At 42.6% G+C, this 20,631-nt stretch overlaps 1 protein-coding gene across 1 annotated transcript; it reads right to left on the minus strand.

The window, feature by feature from the left end:
* Positions 1–383: 383 nt before the first annotated feature.
* TUBB6 (tubulin beta 6 class V) lies at positions 384–16,782 on the minus strand. Its single transcript, XM_036759096.1, has 4 exons — positions 16,450–16,782; positions 15,442–15,550; positions 14,058–14,168; positions 384–1,509 (listed from the first exon to the last, which is right to left on the minus strand). The coding sequence occupies exons 1-4, from the start codon at positions 16,504–16,506 to the stop codon at positions 446–448; spliced, it is 1,341 nt and encodes a 446-aa protein (XP_036614991.1). The 5' UTR covers positions 16,507–16,782; the 3' UTR covers positions 384–445.
* Positions 16,783–20,631: the final 3,849 nt, after the last annotated feature.

Below are 20,631 nucleotides of genomic sequence, written 5' to 3' on the forward strand. Positions count from 1 at the left end.
TTTAAGCTTATTTCTTCAGTGACCAGGGCTAGCATTTTGCTTAACCCAGAAAAGAGATGAAGCACACCCACACACTCCTAGGAGTTACCATAGTTGTCATAAATTTGTATAGCTTTTGTTTCTTTTTTCCTTCTCTAACTTAGCTTTGTTAAAATAAGTATTTGGTACCCTCCCCCCCCCACCAAAAAAAACCAGATTTAATAACATTCTTTTATTATGAATAGATTTTCTTAAGGTTTATATTGCATATTCAGTATGATATAATACTGCACAGCCTATTTTTTTTCCACAAAGGGATGAGAAGAAAAATTCTTAATTTTTCCAACTACCTTCCATGTCAATTATCTGCCATGTTCAAAAGACTTTAAATTGAAGACAGTTTATACATTTAAAGGAATTTTATTAAGCTTTCATTTATATTTTAATGTGATGGGGGAAATTTTCTTCATTCATTTATCTCTTCCTCATCATCTTCAAAAGTTTCCTCTCCATCATTGGCTGTAGCTTCTTGATACTGCTGGTATTCTGAGACTAGATCATTCATATTACTTTCTGCTTCTGTAAACTCCATTTCATCCATTCCCTCTCCTGTAAACCAGTGAAGGAAGGCCTTCCGGCGGAACATGGCGGAGAACTGCTCAGAGATGCGTTTGAAGAGCTCCTGAATTGCAGTGCTATTGCCGATAAATGTGGAGGCCATCTTAAGGCCACGAGGAGGGATGTCGCATACAGCTACCTTGACATTATTAGGGATCCACTCTACAAAATAGCTGCTATTCTTGTTCTGGATGGCCAGCATCTGCTCATCCACTTCCTTCATGGACATTGGGCCTCGGAAGACAGTGGCCACAGTGAGATACCGTCCGTGTCTTGGGTCACAAGCAGCCATCATGTTCTTAGCATCAAACATTTGCTGAGTGAGTTCTGGCACTGTCAGGGCTCGGTACTGCTGACTGCCTCTGGCTGTTAAAGGAGCAAAGCCTGGCATGAAGAAATGAAGGCGTGGAAAAGGGACCATGTTGACTGCCAGTTTGCGGAGATCAGCATTGAGCTGCCCTGGGAAGCGCAGTGAGGTGGTTACTCCACTCATGGTTGCAGACACCAGGTGGTTAAGGTCTCCATAGGTTGGGGTGGTAAGCTTCAAGGTACGGAAGCAGATATCGTACAAAGCCTCATTGTCAATGCAGTACGTTTCATCTGTGTTTTCAACCAGCTGGTGGACTGACAGGGTAGCATTATAAGGCTCCACCACAGTATCAGACACTTTGGGAGAAGGCATGACACTAAAGGTATTCATGATTCTATCCGGATACTCCTCTCGGATTTTGCTGATGAGCAGTGTTCCCATACCAGACCCTGTTCCTCCTCCCAGGGAGTGAGTGAGCTGAAATCCTTGCAGACAGTCACAGTGTTCACATTCTTTCCTTACAACATCAAGCACTGAATCTACTAGCTCTGCTCCTTCGGTGTAGTGTCCCTTTGCCCAGTTGTTTCCTGCACCGGTTTGTCCTATGATAAAAAATAGAAGAAAAATGCATGTGATTTGAAAAGGGAGGCCTAATCTTCATCTAAAAGCATGAATACAAAAAAAAAAAAAGTCACAGGACTCTTCTGTCCCTATAGCCTGAGTTGCAAAACTTAAAAGAAAAATTTAACTCTTGTGCATATTTAATACTCAAGTTATATACCAGGTATGTGGTACTCTGCTAGTCATTGACAATTATCAAAATCCTATGCCGTGCTCCTTGCCCTCAAAGAGCTTCCAGTCTGGTCTGGAGACAAGTTTAACAAATGAAATTAATTTATAGTTATTGAATTTCCTCTGAAGCATTCAAAGAGCTGGGAAAAAAATCTTAAGTTTGGTTTTTGACTGATGATGGGAATCCACTTTTTCAAACAGATGAATCTCACTTGATAGAAGACATTTATTCCTCAAAAGTTTCCTGTGAAGCTAATTTCTGTATGTCAAGTCTTGTTTTCCTTTTGACTTTGGTTTTGAACTTGAAGAAGTATTTCACTAGAAAAAAATTTGGTCCTAATACTTCAAAGAACCATGATTCTGTCAGACTGCAACCATTCTAGCTTTGGTAAATGATAGTTTCTGTCACCAAAAATTTATTTCCCTGCACTCAACCTCTATGATTAGCTTCTCTGAACATCAGCCATATAGGCCATAATTGGGCCTATGCTCTTAAGTATTCCAGCTTTTTAAAAACTGGCTTCAGATTGTGTTTCACTGGCTCAACCTGTGAGAACTCGTCATTTCCCCGCTGAGATGAGGCATCATAAGTAGGACCTCAGTAGAGAGCTGGTCCAAAGATATAATAAATTTTCATTTAAGAATAAAGCAAATCTTTTTTTAAACCATACATTTGAATTAATTTTTTTAACTTACCAACTTTTATTTTTTAATTACATATATTTCAAATTAACAAGCATTTATTTTCTCTCTTACCTCTTCCCCATTGGAAAAAAAAAAGAAGAGAGAAACACACACAGTCATGCAAAACAATTTCCCATATTGGCCATGTTCAAAAACATGGGTCTCATTCTGCATATTTAGTCCACCTTTGTTGGTAAGTGGGTGGGCAGCATTCTTTCTCCTCTGGAATGAAGTTTGATCCTTGCACTGATCATAATTTTTCAGAATTACTTCAAATTTTCTAATAAAAGATTAATATGTAGGTAGAATGTTAGCATAAAATTGAGTTATCTTTAGCCTGAAGTTCTGACAGCTTACTTGAATAGAACATACTCCACTGAAAATCTAACCTCTCTTTGTCTTTTCTACAGAGATCAAAATCCTTTGATTTTTCTATCCTGTTACTAATTCTTGATAGACTGCTACTTGGAATAATAGTTTGATCTGGAATCCGGGTAGAAGAAGCAAAACCACATCAGAAACAATGTTTTAAGGTGCAGCCATATGTTAAGGGGAGGGGAGGAATGCACATTTGCTGAAGGGCAGTGTGGTTTGGTGGAAAAAGGACTCCTTTTGGAGTCAGAAGACTGAAGTCTAGGCTCTGACACACTAGCAGTAAAACAGGAAATTTCAGCTACAAGTTAGGTGGAAAGTTCCTGTGATCCTTAGCAGCAAAGCAAATACATTTTCTTTGAAGTCATCTCTACCTATATAACATCACTTTCTAATGTTGAACCATTGGACAGGGCCAAGGACTTTGATGGCCAGAACTCTTTTTCTCTTGGGTCTTGAGTAGCTGTAGCTGGGGCATTCACAGAAGCAGTTGCCAGGTCAAATTTCCAAATCTCTTTGTTTTTAGGGAAGATGGTTACACAACTCTTTACACTCGAGTCCCTTACCTTCTTATCCTATTTTCTCTCCTGCTCTGCCAAACCCCACCACTGGATCATTCCCACTGTGGTCTTTGCTTCTATTTGCATGCTACCAATTGGGTCCATTACAAGGCATCAAGTCAGTAAGCATTATTAAGCACCTGCTGTGTGCTGGACGCTCCTAAGCACTATAAATTTATGTTATAAATAATCTCAACTGGGCCTTTCTTTACTGCATCAAGGCAATCTTTAATACTTCTTTAGCTGATTCACTATCCCACTCACTGTAGCAGGTATTCCAAAACTTTTCATTCATCCTTGAGCCTACCATGGTACCCCTTCCCCCAACCCTTTCAGCTGAAGGCTTCTCCTCATTGAAAAAATTGTCATTCACCAAGAGCCTCCTCTTTTCCCCTCATCTTATATTACATGGATACCTTCCCCTACTATCTCATGAAAAAGTGGTCTTTGCAAAGGCAAACCTATATGCATTTATCCTTAATCCCCTCTCTTCTCCAATGTATTGCTCCCACTACCATCCCCACTTTCTAGCTAATCTTCCATCAACTACCCATTGACTCATTGCTTCCCTGATTCCTACAAGCATGTCCATATATCTCCTATCCTTAAAAAAAAAAACACCTTAATTTTTCTGACCATCCCTACTGGTTATCTTCTCTTTTATGGCTAAACTCTTTGAGAAAGCCATCTCTACTTGGTGCCTCCACTCTCTGCTCTTTGCTTCTGCTTTTGCAGTCTGTCTTCTGACTTCATCATTCCACTGAAACTGCTCTCTCCAAAGTTAATAATGATCTTTTAATTGCCAGTTCTCATGGCTTTTTTCAGTCCTCATCCTTGACCTCTCTGCAGCCTCTGACGTTGTCGATCACCCTCTTCTTGATACTCTCTTCTCTAGTTTTTCATGAATTGTTCCGGTTCTTCTCTTGTTTGTCAGACCGCTCTTCAGTCTCCTTTGCTAACCATGAGTGCTCCCCAAGGCTCCGTTCGGGGCCTTTTTCTCCTAAAATCTCACTTGGTTATCTCATTAGTGCTCACAGGTTCAATCATCATCTCTATGCAGATAATTTCCAAAAGTATATATCCAGCCCCAATCTCTCTCCTGAGCTCCAGTCTCATGTCACCAATAACCGCCTTTTGAACATCTCAAACTGGATGTCCCATAGACATCTCAAACCTAACATGTCTAAAACAATCCGTTTTCTTTTCCCCAAAACCTCCCGTCTTTTGAACTTCCCTATTACTGTTGAGAGTACCACCCTCATGCCACCCAAGCTTACATACTTTGGTGTCATCCTCAGCTCCTCATTTGTACTCACTGCACACAGGTAATCTGTTGCCAAGTCTTGGCATTTCTGCCTTCACATCTCTCAAGTGTGTTCCCTTCTCTCTATTCATACAGTTACCACCCTGGTGCAGGTCCTTATCACCTCACACCTGGACTATAACAAGGCTATTGCAAGAGGCCTTCCCTCCCTGCGAGCTCTGACTTCCCATTGCTAGTGCCTTCCCTTTGAGGTTTCCTTCCATTTATACTTTATGTCTTATATGTATAATTTTTTGCATGTGTATCCCCCATTAGAATGTAACCTCGAGGGCAGGGTTCTTTGAATTCCTAGTGCATATGTTAAGCTTTTAATAAATGCTTGTTGATTAGGCCCAGTGCCCTTAAGGACATATTGGCAGTAAATATATATATATATATATATATATATATATATATATATACACATATATATATATGTGCATATATATGGATATATGCTGGAGCCACGATTTCCTTGATGTAGTAAACACCCTCTACCAGTGTAGGTCAACACCTTCTCTGCAACTTGTGGTCTTAGTTGCCTGGAGCAGAGGTGTCAAATTTGCCCCTGGCCCTAACCAGATTAAAATGTAATTGGAAAATATTTTTTTAAATAAATAAAAATAACACTAAACAATGTTAATTTGTGGTTTTCTAAGTCAACATGTGGGGTTTCTTTTTGAATTTGAGAAGTTAAGCGACTTGCCCGGGGTCACGCAGTCATTTAGGATTCAAATCCTTGTCTTCTTGGCCTCAAGGATGCCTTTCTCTTCACTATTCCCTGATGCTTTGTGTGCGAATGTTTCCCTAACAACACTTTTTACATTAGCAAAAAACTAGAAACAAACTCAAGTTTCCATTGGTTGAGAAATGACTGGGCTAAATTATGGTATATGAATGTAATAGAAAATATTTACACTATAAGCAACAAATGTGAAGGATTCAAAGAAATACATGAATGATGCATATGAACTGATACCATGTAAAGGAAGAATCCATCGATAGTATAAATACTGATTACTAACACATAACGAAAGACAACAATAACTGTAGCCTTCTCTCATTCTGGATGCTATATCTGAGATCACATTAGCTTTTTAAGTAACAATAATAAAAATACCTAACATTTAGATGGTGCTTACTATGTGCCAAGCACTGAGCCAAGTGCTTTACAAATATCTCATTTGATCTTCACAACAACCTTGGGAAGGAGGTGCTATTATTATCCCCATTTTACAAATGAGGAAACTGAGGCAAACAGAAGTTAAATGACCTGCCCAGAGTCACACAGCTAGTAAGTGTCTGAGGTCAAATTTGAATTCAGGTATTCCTGACTCTAGGCACAATGTCCTATCCACTGCACCAACTGGCTGCCTCATTCTACTGTTAACTTATGCTGAACTCTCAAACCACCCATAGAAAAAGAAGCTTCACTTATTCCCAGGGCATCTTTCATTGGCAGCTTTCAAATATTTTACAGATACTGAATAGAGCAAAATATCATCTACCTACAAATCACAGGCTGCAAAATTCTACAACAAATTCCAAAGCCAACTGTGAGTCAGTAGCAAAGGAAGGTACAGATTCCCTAATTTTGACTTTTGGCTACAGATCTTCCTACAGGTGAATAGAAAAAATATGAAGCCAAACCACAAAGCTGGGGAAGTAGGGATGGGAAGAGGCAGGCCTTATTTTTTTAAAAAGTAAAGAGGAATTCTCAAGCTCTCTAGATCTCTGCCACAGACGCTGCCCTGAAATGTGATTTTTGTATGTGGACTGCCTGTCATACTGAAGGTGGGCTTACCTGATGTTACCTAGCCACAGGCTTCCACTGACTCAATTTTCATTTATTTTTACTGGTTTGAAATCAGCTACCTGAAAGGATAAGCTACTTTGTCTGGGTTTCGCCAGTTTGTAACAATTCATAAATTACAACTGAGGAGATTAAAAAACCAAAAATCAAATCAATGATGGCGAAAAACATGAAAAAAATAAAAGGAATAAGACATCTTAAATGCACAAAGGAAAAAAAACAACAGTAAAAGGGTGCAAAAAAAGAGCAGTTTTGTTACTACCTTGCTAAATGTAATATATAGTCTTTAAAAAAAAATCCAGCTACACTAGGACGCATTTGGCCCACTTCTTGTTTTTGTATGGCTCCATGAGCTAAGACTGGTTTTACATGTAAATGATCATTTTTATATGTAAATACATTTACATGTGAAAACCATTCTTGGCTCATTGGCAGTACAAAGACAGGTGGTATCCAGCCCATTGACCCCAGTTTAACATCCCCTACTGTATATTAATCAAGTCCAATTTCTTAATACAATTCTCTTTCCTGTTTTTTTATATCGAAATGTTTGTGTGTGATGTGTGGGTACAAAATAAAATAAATCATGAACTATACATACATACACATATGTATATATGTACATATACATATACGTGTATACAAAAACACATGCATACACACATACATACATGTACATATGCACATACACACACACACACACACACACACACCAGAATGGTCTTTAGAGGCCATTGAGCATAACCTTTTCATTTTACTGAGGAGGAAATTGAGGTCTAGGCTAGTGACTTAAGTAGGATTTGACCTCAGGCCTTCTTTACTCTAGGTCCCCTGTGCTATATGTTACATTGGTTGTATCAAATTCAAATAGAAATGGAGGCCACTAAGCCACACATAGGGGCTGCTAGGTGACTCAGCGTTTAGAATGCTGGGCCTGGAGTCGGCAAAACTCATCTTCCTGAGTTCAAATCTGGTTTCAGACACTCACTAGCTGTGAGACCCTGGGCAAGTCACTTAACTCTGTTCGCCTCAGTTTCCTCATCTGTAAAACTAGCTGAAGAAGGAAAAGGCAAACCACCCCAGTATCTTTGCCAAGAAAACCCCAAAAGGGGTCACGAAGAGTTGGATGCAACTGAAAAAGACTGAACAACAACATTCATTTATATGGGGCAGGTAGATGGTGCATGGATAGGGCACTGGGCCTGGAATAGGGAAGACGAGTTCAAATCTAGCCTCAGACATTTACTAGCTATGTGATTCTGGGCAACTCACTTAACCCTGTTTGCCTCAGTTTCCTCATCTATAAAATGAACTGGAGAAGGAAACAGCAAACCACTCTAGTATCTTTACCAAGAAAATCCCCCCCCCCAAAAGGGTCAAGCGGAGTCAGACAAAACTGAAAACTACCCAACAACAAAACATATATGATGATCCCTGCAGGTCACCTGTTGTATTTTTATTTATTTTGTTGAATATTCCCTAATCACATTTTACTCTGATTTGGGCCTGCCCATGTGTTTGACACCTCTGCACTACCCCACAGTCCTCCTCTGTGATTCTTTCTCCTCCCATTAGACTGTCAGCTTCTTGATGTCAGAGACAGCCAGATTCTCTCACAGCATCTAGTCCAGTGCTGGTCACATCATGGGTGCCTATTAATTACTTGCTGATTGACAGCTTAAATCTTTTATTATTTCTGAAAAGTAGAGAAACAGGTGGGGGGAAAAACAAACATACCTCAACTACTGAGCCCCTTCTCTGGTCCTGGTAAATATACCAAAAAGCATTTAAATTACCGAAGATTTGTTTCTAGGGTTGCAACAGCTTTCTCTCTGGTATGTGCCACACTTGGTATCTGCACCTGTTGGTAGGAGCTCCAGGGATACTCAGCCTCTCATCCAACTCAGAAGTAAATTGTTCTTGGCCCAGATTTCCTTTGGTCTAACAGACACAATGGCCATTTGCACAGCAGAATCTGATATTTATCAAGAAAGGGGCAGATCAGGCCAAAGCAGGGACAGCTTTCCACTCTTCTGCTTGGGGAGCCAGGGCATGCTGCAGTTGCTGACCATTTCAATTGTTTCCAGTGAGCCATTTCCTTGTTCCGTTTTCCCCTGACTATAGGCACAGTCTAGGATGTGACCGTTACCTCCTGAGGATGCAGAAATCACTGTGCTTCCTGCACAGCTGTGGAACAACATAAAAAACAGCTTTCATTTCTTCTTCTTCCTCTTCTTCTTCTTCTTCTTCTTCTTCTTCTTCTTCTTCTTCTTCTTCTTCTTCTTCTCCTCCTCCTCCTCCTCCTCCTCCTCCTCTTTCTCCTCTTCTTTCTCCGCCTCTTCCTTCTCCTCTTCCTCCTCCTCTTCCTTCTCTCCTCCTCCTTCTTTCTCTCCCTTCCCCTCTCTCTCCCCCTTTCTCCTTCCCTCCCTCTGTCCCTCTTTCTCTCTATCTTTCTCTCTCTCTTACCCCCTTCTCCCTCTCCCTCTCCCTCCCTTGCTAAGGTGGCCAGCCGCACATGGCAAGCAGGCACCAAAGCTAATCAAACCCAACAGAGGACCGGTGATATCCCAGCTCCAAGCTCTATTGAAGCTATAAGACTCAGAAAAGCAGTTATCTTTCCCCTTTTTATCACTGAATAAGGATTATACCATCTTGCAAAAAAGATAACATTACTGTAGCTATTTTTTTTAAAGTGGGCATGCATTCCTCCATTAAAATAACAAAAAGGTGGGATTGAAAACAAACAGGTTACTTCGGAGAAGCATAAAACAAGAATCAATCAAGTCAGAAGTTGCTCCTTCAGTGAACGAAGGGAGCAGACTCCAAATGACTGTTCTCTCTTCCTGAGTTTATACCACTTGCTGTGGTTCCTAAATATTTACAGTACATTGATTGGTCCTGAAGCTTTCTCTCTCTGTTCTTGGAAAAAGAAGGAAGCTAGAGACTTCTGAATATTTTGCAACAGTCTCATAGCAACTGAAGCTCCTAGTTAAATATTTGGGGTTATGAAATGAACATCACTGGTAATACTGTGTTGTGACATTGCAGTCAGTGACTCCTGACTATAGAAAATGAGACTGTAATTTACCACGCTTCAGTCAAGCCTCAACAGATACCCCTGAGCTGTCTTTCCCCAGCAAAGGACACACCCTCTGACTTACGTCCTGTTCAAGCCTCTCTGCAGGCACCACTGCTGTCTATCAGGTCTGAAACTGGAGAAGAAGTTACAAATGGGAGAAATGCTGAAAGTAAATCCTACCTTTCAGCTGCTTTTTTCTTCATAATATGCATATGACACATTTGACCCACTGAGATTTTCCCACAGGATGTCTCCATAACTATAGCCTAAGCAGAAATCAATTGGTTTGACTTGCTAGTCAGGAAAAATGGGATTTCATCCATTTTTTCCCTACAAAAAAAATCATTCCTGTTCTTTTATACAACCTTGCTGCATATACATGCTTTCCAATTTAGGTGTAGCTTTTTACAAGACATACTTTAACAACTTAAAAAAATCAAACGTATTACCAGTCTGTATCCATTCTGTTGGGGGATGTCACAGATGGGTGGGGGGCAGTAGTAAGGGGCTTCCACCAAGCTAGTTACCTGTTGTTAGTGACCACTCAGTGGAAGTACCCCTTCCATTTGCAGTCTTAATCAGGGGTTCTTAATCTAGGGGTCCATTGATCCCTATAGATTTCAGGGGGTCTGAATTTAGTTGGGAAAAAAATAGATCTTTATTTTCATCTGCCTTGAACTGAAATTTAGCATTTCCTTCAATTATTTAAAAAACATTATCTGAGAAGGGGTCCATAGTTGTCACTAGACAGCCCAAGGGGTCCATGACACAAAAAAGGTTAAAAGCCCCAGGTCTAAAGACAGCTAATATCAGCATTTCAGCTACTCTAATAGCCTTTAAGTCACTGGCTTCCACTGGGAATACCTGACCCTCCCAATTCCAATTCAAGCACACGTATATTGCTCATTTCTTTTCATCCTGGCCCCTACACTGGAGACAGTATGATGGAGTGGTAAGAGCCCTGTACTCTCTGCCTATTAATGAATCCTGTAGGACTTTAGAAGTCTATAGTCCTATAGGAAGTCCTATATTGCTGCCATAGAAAGAGGACAGGCTTTGGAGTCAAGGGAGCTGGATTCAAATCCCAGTTCTTCTACTTACTAGATATTTCCTTAGCTATGTGACCTTGGGAACGTAACTAAACTTCCCTCAGCCTCAGTTTCCTCATCTGTAAAATGACAGCATCTACCTCCCCGGGTGAGGTGCCATCTAAATGCCAGCTATTCTTATTACTATTTCCTTTGACCCTAGGCTAATCATTTAATCCGTTAGGCCTCCATTTACATGACTGTAAAGTGAAGAAGTTAGATTGCATGTCCTTTAAGAGAACTTCTAGCTCTAAATGTATGATCTTATGACCTGGGTGAGTGTGCCAGCTGGACCACTTGTTCGTTATATGACTTGGGGCAAATTATTTCACTTTGCTCTGCTTCACTCAATCAATATTTATTAATAAGTGCCTTCTATATGCCAGGCACTCTGCTGAATACTAGGGATACAACAAGGCACAAAACATTCCCTGTCTCCTCATCTTGAAAATGAGAAAAAGTAAGCATGTTTTGCTTACTAAATAGGTTATTATGAGAAATAAAGGAGATTTCCCATGCAAAAAATGCTTCAAAAACTGCAAAAGAGCTAAATAAATATAAAGTAGTCATTCTCAGAAAGGCAGCATGGTTTAGTGGGGAGAACACTGGACTTGGACACTGGGTTTGAACCCTGCCTCTGATGCTTACTAGGGAGGAGACCATTGACCACCTCATAGGATCATAGATTTAGAGCCAAAGGGACCTCAAAGACCATCTAGTCCATTCCCCTCATTTTACAGATGAAGGAACAGGCCCAAAAAGGTAAAGAAGAGATCTGCCCAAAGACACACAAACATTAAGTGGCAAAAGCCAGGACAGGAACCCATTTCTTCTAACAACCTGTTTGAGACTCAGTTTCTTTATCTGCATAATGAAGATAATAGTACCTTTAAGTCCTTAGCTCACGTGAGATAAAGCATATAATAAGATGCTTTGCATACCTTAAAATGTTACATAAAATGTCAGCTATTATTATTCTCCCACATTTTAGGGAATTGAAAGGCAGAAGTTTATATGATATAGGGGGAAACCAAGAAGATGTGTACATATAGTCTCCCTCCCAGAGAGGGAGATCTAGTTTGGTTTCATTTTCCCAGCAAGAAGGCTGTTGTTAACAATGTCAAGCTGATATTCATCTATTGAATGAGCTTCAGGTTTGGAATGCCACAGTAGGAAGGGACCTTAGAAATCATCCACTTTTTTTCTCCAGTTTTACTGTGGAGGAAAGTGAGGCACAGCTAGATGAAGTCATTTGGTCCTAGTCACAAAAGTAGTGCCTACGTAGCAGATTAGAAGATTCTTCTAACGCTCCTATCCCTGGGTGTTCAGATTTGAAATTAGAGTTGGACACAGTAGATATTTTTTATTCACAACCTAAAATGGTGGGGTTTGCTATTGTTTAAAGGAAAATAAAATGCAGACCTCACTAGCTGTCCCCAAGAGAGAATTCCCCTTGAACTCGGGCCATTTCTTCTGCATATTTCCCGTGAGGACACTGGCCAATCCTAGGCATCAATATTTCCTCAGTGGGGTGAGAAAATGAAGGATGGACATCTTTGTGATCCCTGTGGTGTCATAAAGAGAGTGGGAGGGCCCCAAAGCTAGACCTACAAGCTTAGAGGCAAGATTTGGTGAAGGTTCCGCTCTTTAATCTCTCCCTCTTACAAAGAGAAGAGCTTTGGGAGTTTTGGCTGCTTTCCTAAATAACCATAGTACCAGAAACCAAACTTAGACAGGAGCCCCACCCAAATTACTCCCGCTTTTGGCCAACTGTGTCTTCCCAGGAGTCATTGCAGTGTACCTGGAGCTGGGCATATGGCTTTCTTAGACCCATCACAGTTACTTGTTGTCCAGATTTCATAAAGATCCTGTTCCAACCCTGAGCCAGTATCTCTGGGGGTAGTGGAAAGAACATTGGCATTGGAGGCGGAAGACCTTGGTTCAGATCCTGCTTTCTATACTAATTGTGTGGTCTTCAGCAGATCACTTCAGTTTTCTCTGTTTCGTCATTTACAAAATGATGGAGGTCAGAAAAGATGACCCTGAGGTTTCTTCTAGTGCCAAGTCTGATTCTGTAGGCTGGGATACCTGCTTTCTCCTTCTAACATCATCATAGCCTTTACCATCTATAGAGGAAAGCCAGACAAGCCCTGAAATTTGGTCTGTGTTCTAGTTTTTGCAAAGATAATTCTGTACAAACAGGTAGCAGTACTTTACTATCTGGCCTTACACCCTTGGGGATGGAAATGGAATGGGGGAGGCATATCAAACTTGTCCTTTAGGCACTGTCTAATTTATTTAGTATGTATACCTAGGATTTGGGTAGAAGAGTAATATTCACTGTGGCTTATTTTAGATCTCGCCCTGCCCCCTCCCCTAACACTCCTATCACTTACATACTCCACACTCACTCCATTTCCTCAACACCAATTCAATTAGAGGAACTTCTGAGAATATTTGCATCTAATTGTGGGTACACATTTATCATCTTAACTTTTACAATCTTTAATGTAAATTCTCTTCTGCAGTAGATAATATATATTTGTAAAAAAAATCCACATGGTTTGTATTTTGAGTCAGTTTCTGGAACAACCTTGGAAGGCCACTAAAATCCATGGAGCACACTGATTCAAATAATGGGCAGAGGAGAGATGCTCCCAGTTGCATGTTGCTATCTCTTTTTTCTCTAAGGTCCCCGAGGCACTAAATTACCTCGGGGAGAAGCTAAAGGAGATACAACATTTTTTCCTCTCTGAACTTTTATTGCTGCCTGGAATGACCTCCCTCCCCATCTCTAAGTTCCTCCTCGTTCTTCAAGGACTAACTCAAACTCCATTCCTCTGTGACACTTTCTTTGAACAGAGCAGTCTAAAAGTATCATTGCTTCCATAGCATCTCTTTCTGTTAGGATCTGATCTTATACTTTCTTACAATTGTTATTTATCTTTTCATGTGTATGTGTTTCATCTCTCCTACAGGACTACAATTCTTGCAGAAAAGGCCCATGTCTTAAAACTGTCTGCATCCTCAGTGCTATACTGTGCTATGCTAGCTTAGGGACTGAATTATGGTAGGAGTCGATTAAATGCTTGTGGATTTATTGGGGCAACTATGTATATAGCATTTGTCTAAGGAATTTATGAATGAATAAAGGAATGAATGAATGAGAAACGTTGCTTTTCCATCAGGTACATTTACAAAGCTATTAATAGTAGTGGTAGCATTAATAATACTACAAGTTTTTCATATAAGAGTGTTTTCTGTTCTTGTAGAATTCAAAGTTCATATATATCTAGTACCTCATTTTTCCCACTCCTCATGAGTTTGAACATGAGGCAGATCATCCTTCCAATCTCCTAACCCCCATTTTGCAGATGGAGAAGGAAATACACAAAAGCCTAATGTGACATTGATGATGGTCACCCAGTGACACAGAAAACTGGACAGGAAGATACCTACCGAAGATGAAATTGTCAGGCCTGAAGAGCTGACCAAAAGGCCCAGATCTCACACTGTCCATTGTTCCTGGTTCCAAGTCCACTAGGATGGCCCTGGGAACATACTTCTGGGCTATTAAAAAAAGAAAACAAACCCATCCCACCACGTTATTTTCTAAGGCTTTCTTCAAGGCAGGAGCTAACTTCTCTCTGGTTAATTCCATTAAGCTTGACAACTGCCTGGGATGTACTGTGGGAGCTGGGTCTCATTTGGAGAGGCTGCTATGAGCCTGCTATGACTTCCTTTTTCCAAAGGGAAGCTTTCCATTTTTAGTTCCATGGAAAATAAACTGTTTCTGTGGTAGCAGCTGATTTGGTGCTCTTTTGGTTCTTTGGCCAATTTCTCTCCTCGAAAAAGTTTAGTCTTACCAATATTGGTTCCCAAAATAGGCTCTTTAAAATCCCAATGAAAGTCATGTAGCCCTCTGCTGTCCTGCTGATTACTTTCATTTGTATGGACCCTTTTCATTCCAGTTGGACAAGAAAGAAATTGTTTCCAGCTACCCAATGAAAGGATAGCTGCTTCTGAGGTAAAATGTGGACAGAAACTATTCTAACAGAGTTCAACATGACCTACGTCTCTAGAAAACCAGTCATAACCAGTTCTTAGAGAACTGAAATCCACCAGTAATCTAAACATTTAACCTTTATCGCCTAGGATTAACTTCCTTCCCCACAAAGACATCATCGTGGTTTCACTAGCAAAATTGAAAGATTCGAATTTAACTGGCCTTGCCCTTGGAGGCACAAGCAAAAAAGAAGAAATAAAAACCCAAAGGGCAGGCAGCAAGAGGAAAAAGAGAAGCCAGAAACCCAAATGACCAAAAGTTACAGAACTCAAACTCCTTTTTAATCAAGAGTTGGTCATACTTTTCCTTCTAAAAGTGTCAAAGGTGTTTTTTGTTTTTTGTTTTTATTGAGGAGGGGTGCGGCAGACGGGGCAGGCGTAATAAGAGAGGGGTGGCTTGGGAAAGGAAGGAAAGAAAAAACTGGCATCCCAGACAGCCGAACACTTCTGGTTGGAATTCATTTAAATTAACTGAGGATTTCCCGCCTCTGAAGGGGTGGAGCAGCAGCTCCTATTGTAACTTTCCCAAAAACATAACCGTCTTCCGGGCCCTCTTCCTTCTCCTCTGTAGGGCTATGCAGAAAGGAGCCTTCTAGAGGGAGGGAGCTGATAGACCCTGCCCAGACAGACTAGCTAGGCTGACCGCCAAGTAACCGTGCCCTGGGGGAGAGCGCTGGTCTCCCCAGCAGGTCCGGCCTCGCGGGGTGGATGGTTAGCGGATGGGAGGAGACAGTCCCTGACCCCCTTTCCTGGCGCACCGCACACAGGCACAACTCACTGGATGACTCATTGTAGTAGACGTTGATTCTCTCCAGCTGCAGCGCCGAGTCACCCACGTAGCCTCCCGCTGGGTCAATCCCGTGCTCATCGCTGATCACTTCCCAAAACTTGAGGGACGAGGAAGAGCAGAAAAGAACAAAGGAGGAGGCGGGGGCGGGGGGAAGAGGAGAGAAAGTAAGCACTTAGATGGACTGGACCCCTTCCTGGCCTGCCTATCCCTGCCACCCAAACATCCCCCCTCCCTCACACCCCACGCCCTATCCACCAAGGGTATGCGGGCAGCCTTCCCCCTCCTTTTCTAAGTCCCAAGGAGGGACGAGTAGTAGGTACTCCCGATCAGGCAGGAAGGGAGGGTTGAGGGGCGGGGGGGAGATCCGTGGGTGGGGAAAAAGTTGGGGGGCGGGGGACGTGGTATAACAGCTGCTGAATTCCTGGCGCGCCTGAGCTCTGCGTTGAGCCGCTCCCTCTCTGCTTTGGGAGGGAGTGGACTGGAAAGGACGGGACTGGATGGGCCAAACCGGGATGGGGGATGGTGGGTGAGGGGTAAGAGGTGGGTCGGGGTGGCCTGTGCCGGATTTGGGGCTCTTGGCTTCTTGCTGCTCCCCACCTTTGCTCGGCCTCTTCCATTGCCTCCGGCTTCTTTTTAGGGTTACACGCGGTCGGGCTGAGTAGGGTTTTGTGTAACTTTGGATGCCCAGAGGAGCGGGGAGAGGGTAGTGGGATAGGACGCCGGGAAAGGAGGAGCTCTGGAGAGGGAAACTGAGGGTAGGTGCATGGAGCTGCGGGAGGGGAAGAGAGGGGACTAATGACACCTTAGAGGGGCGGCACAGCTAATTCATCTCTCCTGGGACCAAACTCAATAAACAGCAATCCATCAGCACCACCCGAGCTCATCTTCCCACTCCTGCATGCAACCTCTAAGAAGCGCGCCCAACACCAACACAGACAATCTTCCTCACCCCGCTCCAAACCCACTCCCACCCCTGGTGCAGTCGTACTCTCCCACCTTGGTGCCAATTTGATTCCCGCACTGTCCGGCCTGGATATGGACGATCTCCCTCATCGCGGACGGCGGTACCGGGTTCCGCTGAGCACTGCTGTGTCCTCTGCGGCTCTTGGACGTGAGGGCAAGCGGTTTGTGTAGGGGCAAGATGGTATGAGTGAAGATCCGGGGACCCTGCGGAGACTTCGGGCTCAACCACCTTGTCTTGTCTAGTTCCCCTCTGTTTCCTCTCTCTTCCCAACAGCTGCAGTGGTTCGTGTCCCCGACTAGCCCCGACTGCCCGAGCCCAAGAGGGACCAGCTCCGGACCCCGCCCCTTCCACCCCTTGCTATCTCCCCTCCCTGGCCTCGCCCCTGGGGCCCAGAGGAGGTCCCAGGACCAATGGTGGCGGGCCTCAACCCTCCCGGAGACGCCCCCATTTTCCTCCTCCTCCTCCTCCTCCCACTTCAGCTCTGTCCTACAAACCCAAATCGAGCCTTTGGGCATCAACCACTGGGCAGGACTCGATCTTCGCTAGCCCATCAGGAGCTTGCAGTTCAGTTTGAGGCGCTTTGCTAGGATTCGAGGAATAAGAACGAAACCAACTGTGTACTCGGCTCTTATACCAACCCTCTTCCCATTTCTGATATAGTAAAAAGTGCTCTAGATAGTGACGATCTCGGTTTCCTCGTCTGTAAAAACTGAGTAAGTAGCTGGATTACAAGGAAGCAGTATGGTGCAGTAGCTAGAGTGTTGGCCTTGCAGCCACCAAGAGCTGGATTCAAATCTTGCATCCAAAAAGTTGGGCTAAGAATGGTATCTACCTCAGGGGGTTGTTGCTACTATTTTTGTTTCGAGATCGAATGCAAAGATATATGCAAAGTGCTTTGCAAACCTTGAAGCTTTATATAAATATTGGTTAGATGGTCAGTGCTTTCTCCAAATCCCTGATCCTAATTCCTGGATTTGAATCCCAGCTCCTTGCTTTACTACCTGTGTTGTTATGTATACTCAAGTGTTCAAGTTGATCTGCAACAGTAAAGGGGGTTTCTTCTTTGGGTGGTCCCTGTATCAATGAATCTCCCTCCAAAAAGTGAGGTGATCAGAATTGATCGTAGGTGGGTAGATTTTGAGCTAGAAAGCACCTTAAAGGTCAAGTAGTCTTACTCCCTCATTTTAGGGAAGAGGGAACCCACACCCATAGAAGTGACCTGTCCAAGTGGCAGAAGGAAGGTTGAAATCCAAGTCCTCCAAAACAAAACCAGTGCTGGGTCTGCTAAGCCACCCTACCTCCCTGGCCTCCAGTGGTTCCTCTAGTTCTAATTATATCATACTTCTGCTCCTTCCTTCTCTCCCATCCTTTTCCTTTCTGTACAATCATGACTTTCCATCAAGCCAGGCCAAGAGGTTTCAGCTTCTTTCCAGGTACCTTCTGTCTCACCTTGGATACAGGCACAGTGACAAATAATAAAGAAAGAGGAGCGGGAACTCCCCAAGGGGCACAGACTGAGGAGCCACTCATGGAAAAAAGGGCCACTTCTAAGGTTCCTCCTACTTAGAAGCCTGACATCCCAGGGATTTGAGGTTAGACAGAGATATGTACTCAAATATTGCCTTGTAGGAGAGGCCCAGAATAATCTTCCAAGGTGCTGGTCCCCTCCTCTGCACCCCTAAAATTACTTTGTATTTTGCTTTTGCTAAAAAAGATCCCACTGTGATTTTATAGTTTTAGGGAGTTCCAGGTAAGGAACAACTTCTACCAAAGTAGATAGCACCTACTCTGCATTTTATATTCTTGAGAGTGACTTGGGCACTAAGAGAATGATGATCGTACAGCCAGGATGTTTCAGAGACAGGATTTGAACCGGGTGTTCTTTATTCTAAGGGAAGCTTCATCATGCTTTATCAGGCATGGAAAGAGAAGGGAAGGGAAAAGGAAGGGAAGAAGGGAAAGAGAGGAAGGGAAGAAGGGAGGAGGGGCCAGGATCTGGTCCATCTCTACTATCATTCCTAACGGCTTTTTTTTTAGTCCTCTTTAAGAAAGTTATTTTATCACTGAAATTGCAAATGTGGGAATTTAAGGAAGGTATGATGATCTCTCAGAACTGTTTAGTAAAAAGGCCTTGGGTCAGAAATTGAGAAATTTGTATTCTAATTCTGGTTCTGAAAGTAACTTGAGCAGATAAGCTCCCTAATCTCTTTCTGCTTTGATTTTTCCATTTATTTAAAATACCACTTAAGGATAATAAATAAGAAATGTTTTATCAATAAAAGCATATGTGTTCTGATTATCTGTGTTACAATATTGATTTGCCTCTTCTCCCTATCATGTGTGTCCTTCCCTCATCCTTTTCAACCTCTAAAATGTGATAGAAAATAGAAATAATTTGTCTTGGGAACTCTGGGCAGAGAAGTGAGGATTCTGGAGGGCAAATATCCAAGTAGAGCTAGCACCATCTCAAGCACTGAATTTTAAATTGCATGTCCTGGTTCTTGTCAACCATGTAGAGCTTTGGGGTCTGCTTCCAGCCATGTGGTGGTCCAGTGCTAGTAGAACTTGACATTTTGGTAGGATACAGCAAGCCATTTCTGGTCCTTGGGTCATCCCCTTGCTCCTTGATAGTGGGGGTGGGGCAGGCAGGGGGCATGCCAGCTTCTGGCTCAACATTTTTGCTTTGTCTCTGGTATGGCACATAGAATTTTCTTTCTCCAGATTTCCTGTGAAGCAGGAATGGGGAGAGTTCTTTCCCCATACCCAGATGCCATGCCTACATATTTGACATTGTTCTTGGAAAGGACATCTCTAGTTTGTAGGCAACCTTGTGAGTTCAAGAGATCTGGAGGTGCTTAGCCCATTGGGTTGGAAATGGTTGGTGGCTGGGGAAGCTTTTAAATCAAAGAGGCAGCCACTAAAAACAGAACTGACCCAGGCCTGATAGTTTTACCAACAGACAGGTAACTGGAGTTTTTTGAACAGTCTAGACCAAATATGTCAAATGCCTACTCAGTAGTCCTATCAGCCTCTCAGCACAATGTAACAAAGCTATATTAAGTTGCTGAATCTTCTTTTACAACATTCTATTGTTGTAAGTTCAGTCTTTTTTGTTTAATATTTCTTCTGTGTGTGGAATAAAATACCTGTGCTCTACCTGTACCCTTTTTTACTCCTTTTTGGGAGACCCTTGATATGAATCATAACTAAAGCTATAAGTAAATTTGTATCTAATCTAGGACTCCAGGGTTGGGGTTTAACGAGCTGATGAGTACGAGAAGAAAGAGTTTATCCCTTCTCATTAGAAGCAGGTTCCTCAGGGTACATAGGGGCACACTCCTGTAATTCCTGCTGCCAGTGAGGCTACAGCTGGTACATAGCTTGAGCTGCAGTTAGGCTTAGTGGACTACGTTTTCATACTAAGACCAGCATCAATATGGTGAGTTCTCAGCAACTGGGTGGGAGGAAGGAGGAGCCTGGGGGATCCAGACTGCCTAAGAAGGGATGAACTGGCCCAAGTCAGAAAAATAGCAGGTCTTGTATGATCAGTAGTGAGATATGATCTGTGAACTTCCAGGCTGGGTAAGATGGAGAGACCTAGTCTCAAGGTTAATAAAAAAAGAGAGAGAAGAATGGGTAGCAGGAAGAGGCCTTTCACAACTGAACCAGGTCCATTCCTGGGAAGGGCTTAGGGAGTAGGCACAGTCCTCCAATACCTTTGGGCTCAGCAGCAGTTCTTTAATGTTAGACAAGTGTTTGTGTTCAAACTGCTTTTAGGTATTTAAAAAATTGTCATGGGGAAGGAGAGTGGTTTACTTGGTCTTCAACAACAAAACTAGGGCAGCTATGAGGATAGAGTTCTGGGCCTGGAGTCAGGAAGACTCATCTGCCTGAGTTCAAATCTAGCCTCAGACACTTACTCGCTGTGTGATCCTGGGCAAGTCATTTAACCCTGTTTGCCTCAGTTTCCTCATCTATACAATGAGCTGGAGTATCTTTGCCAAGAGAACCCCAAATGGGGTCACAAAGAGTCTGACACATTTGAACAACAAATAACAACAGCAAAACTAGGCACAAGGGGTAAAAGTTTCTGAGAGGCAAATTTTGGCCTGATATAAAAAGAAATTTCTTAACAATTAGAAATGTCCAAAAGTGTAATGTACTATGGAAGAGGAAAAATGTTACAAAAGACAGTGGCTTCCCCTTCATAGGAG

The sequence above is a fragment of the Trichosurus vulpecula genome, chromosome 1 (genome assembly GCF_011100635.1).
Source record: "Trichosurus vulpecula isolate mTriVul1 chromosome 1, mTriVul1.pri, whole genome shotgun sequence".
Lineage (NCBI taxonomy): Eukaryota > Metazoa > Chordata > Mammalia > Diprotodontia > Phalangeridae > Trichosurus > Trichosurus vulpecula.

Excerpts from the sequence above, each read along its gene's own strand:
- TUBB6 (XM_036759096.1), bottom strand. The coding sequence starts at position 16,506 with ATGAGGGAGATCGTCCATATCCAGGCCGGACAGTGCGGGAATCAAATT. Across the intron at positions 15,551-16,449 it reads GGAATCAAATTGGCACCAAG|TTTTGGGAAGTGATCAGCGA; the intron begins GTGGGAGAGTAC and ends TCGTCCCTCAAG. Across the intron at positions 1,510-14,057 it reads GCCTGACAATTTCATCTTCG|GACAAACCGGTGCAGGAAAC; the intron begins GTAGGTATCTTC and ends TTTTTATCATAG.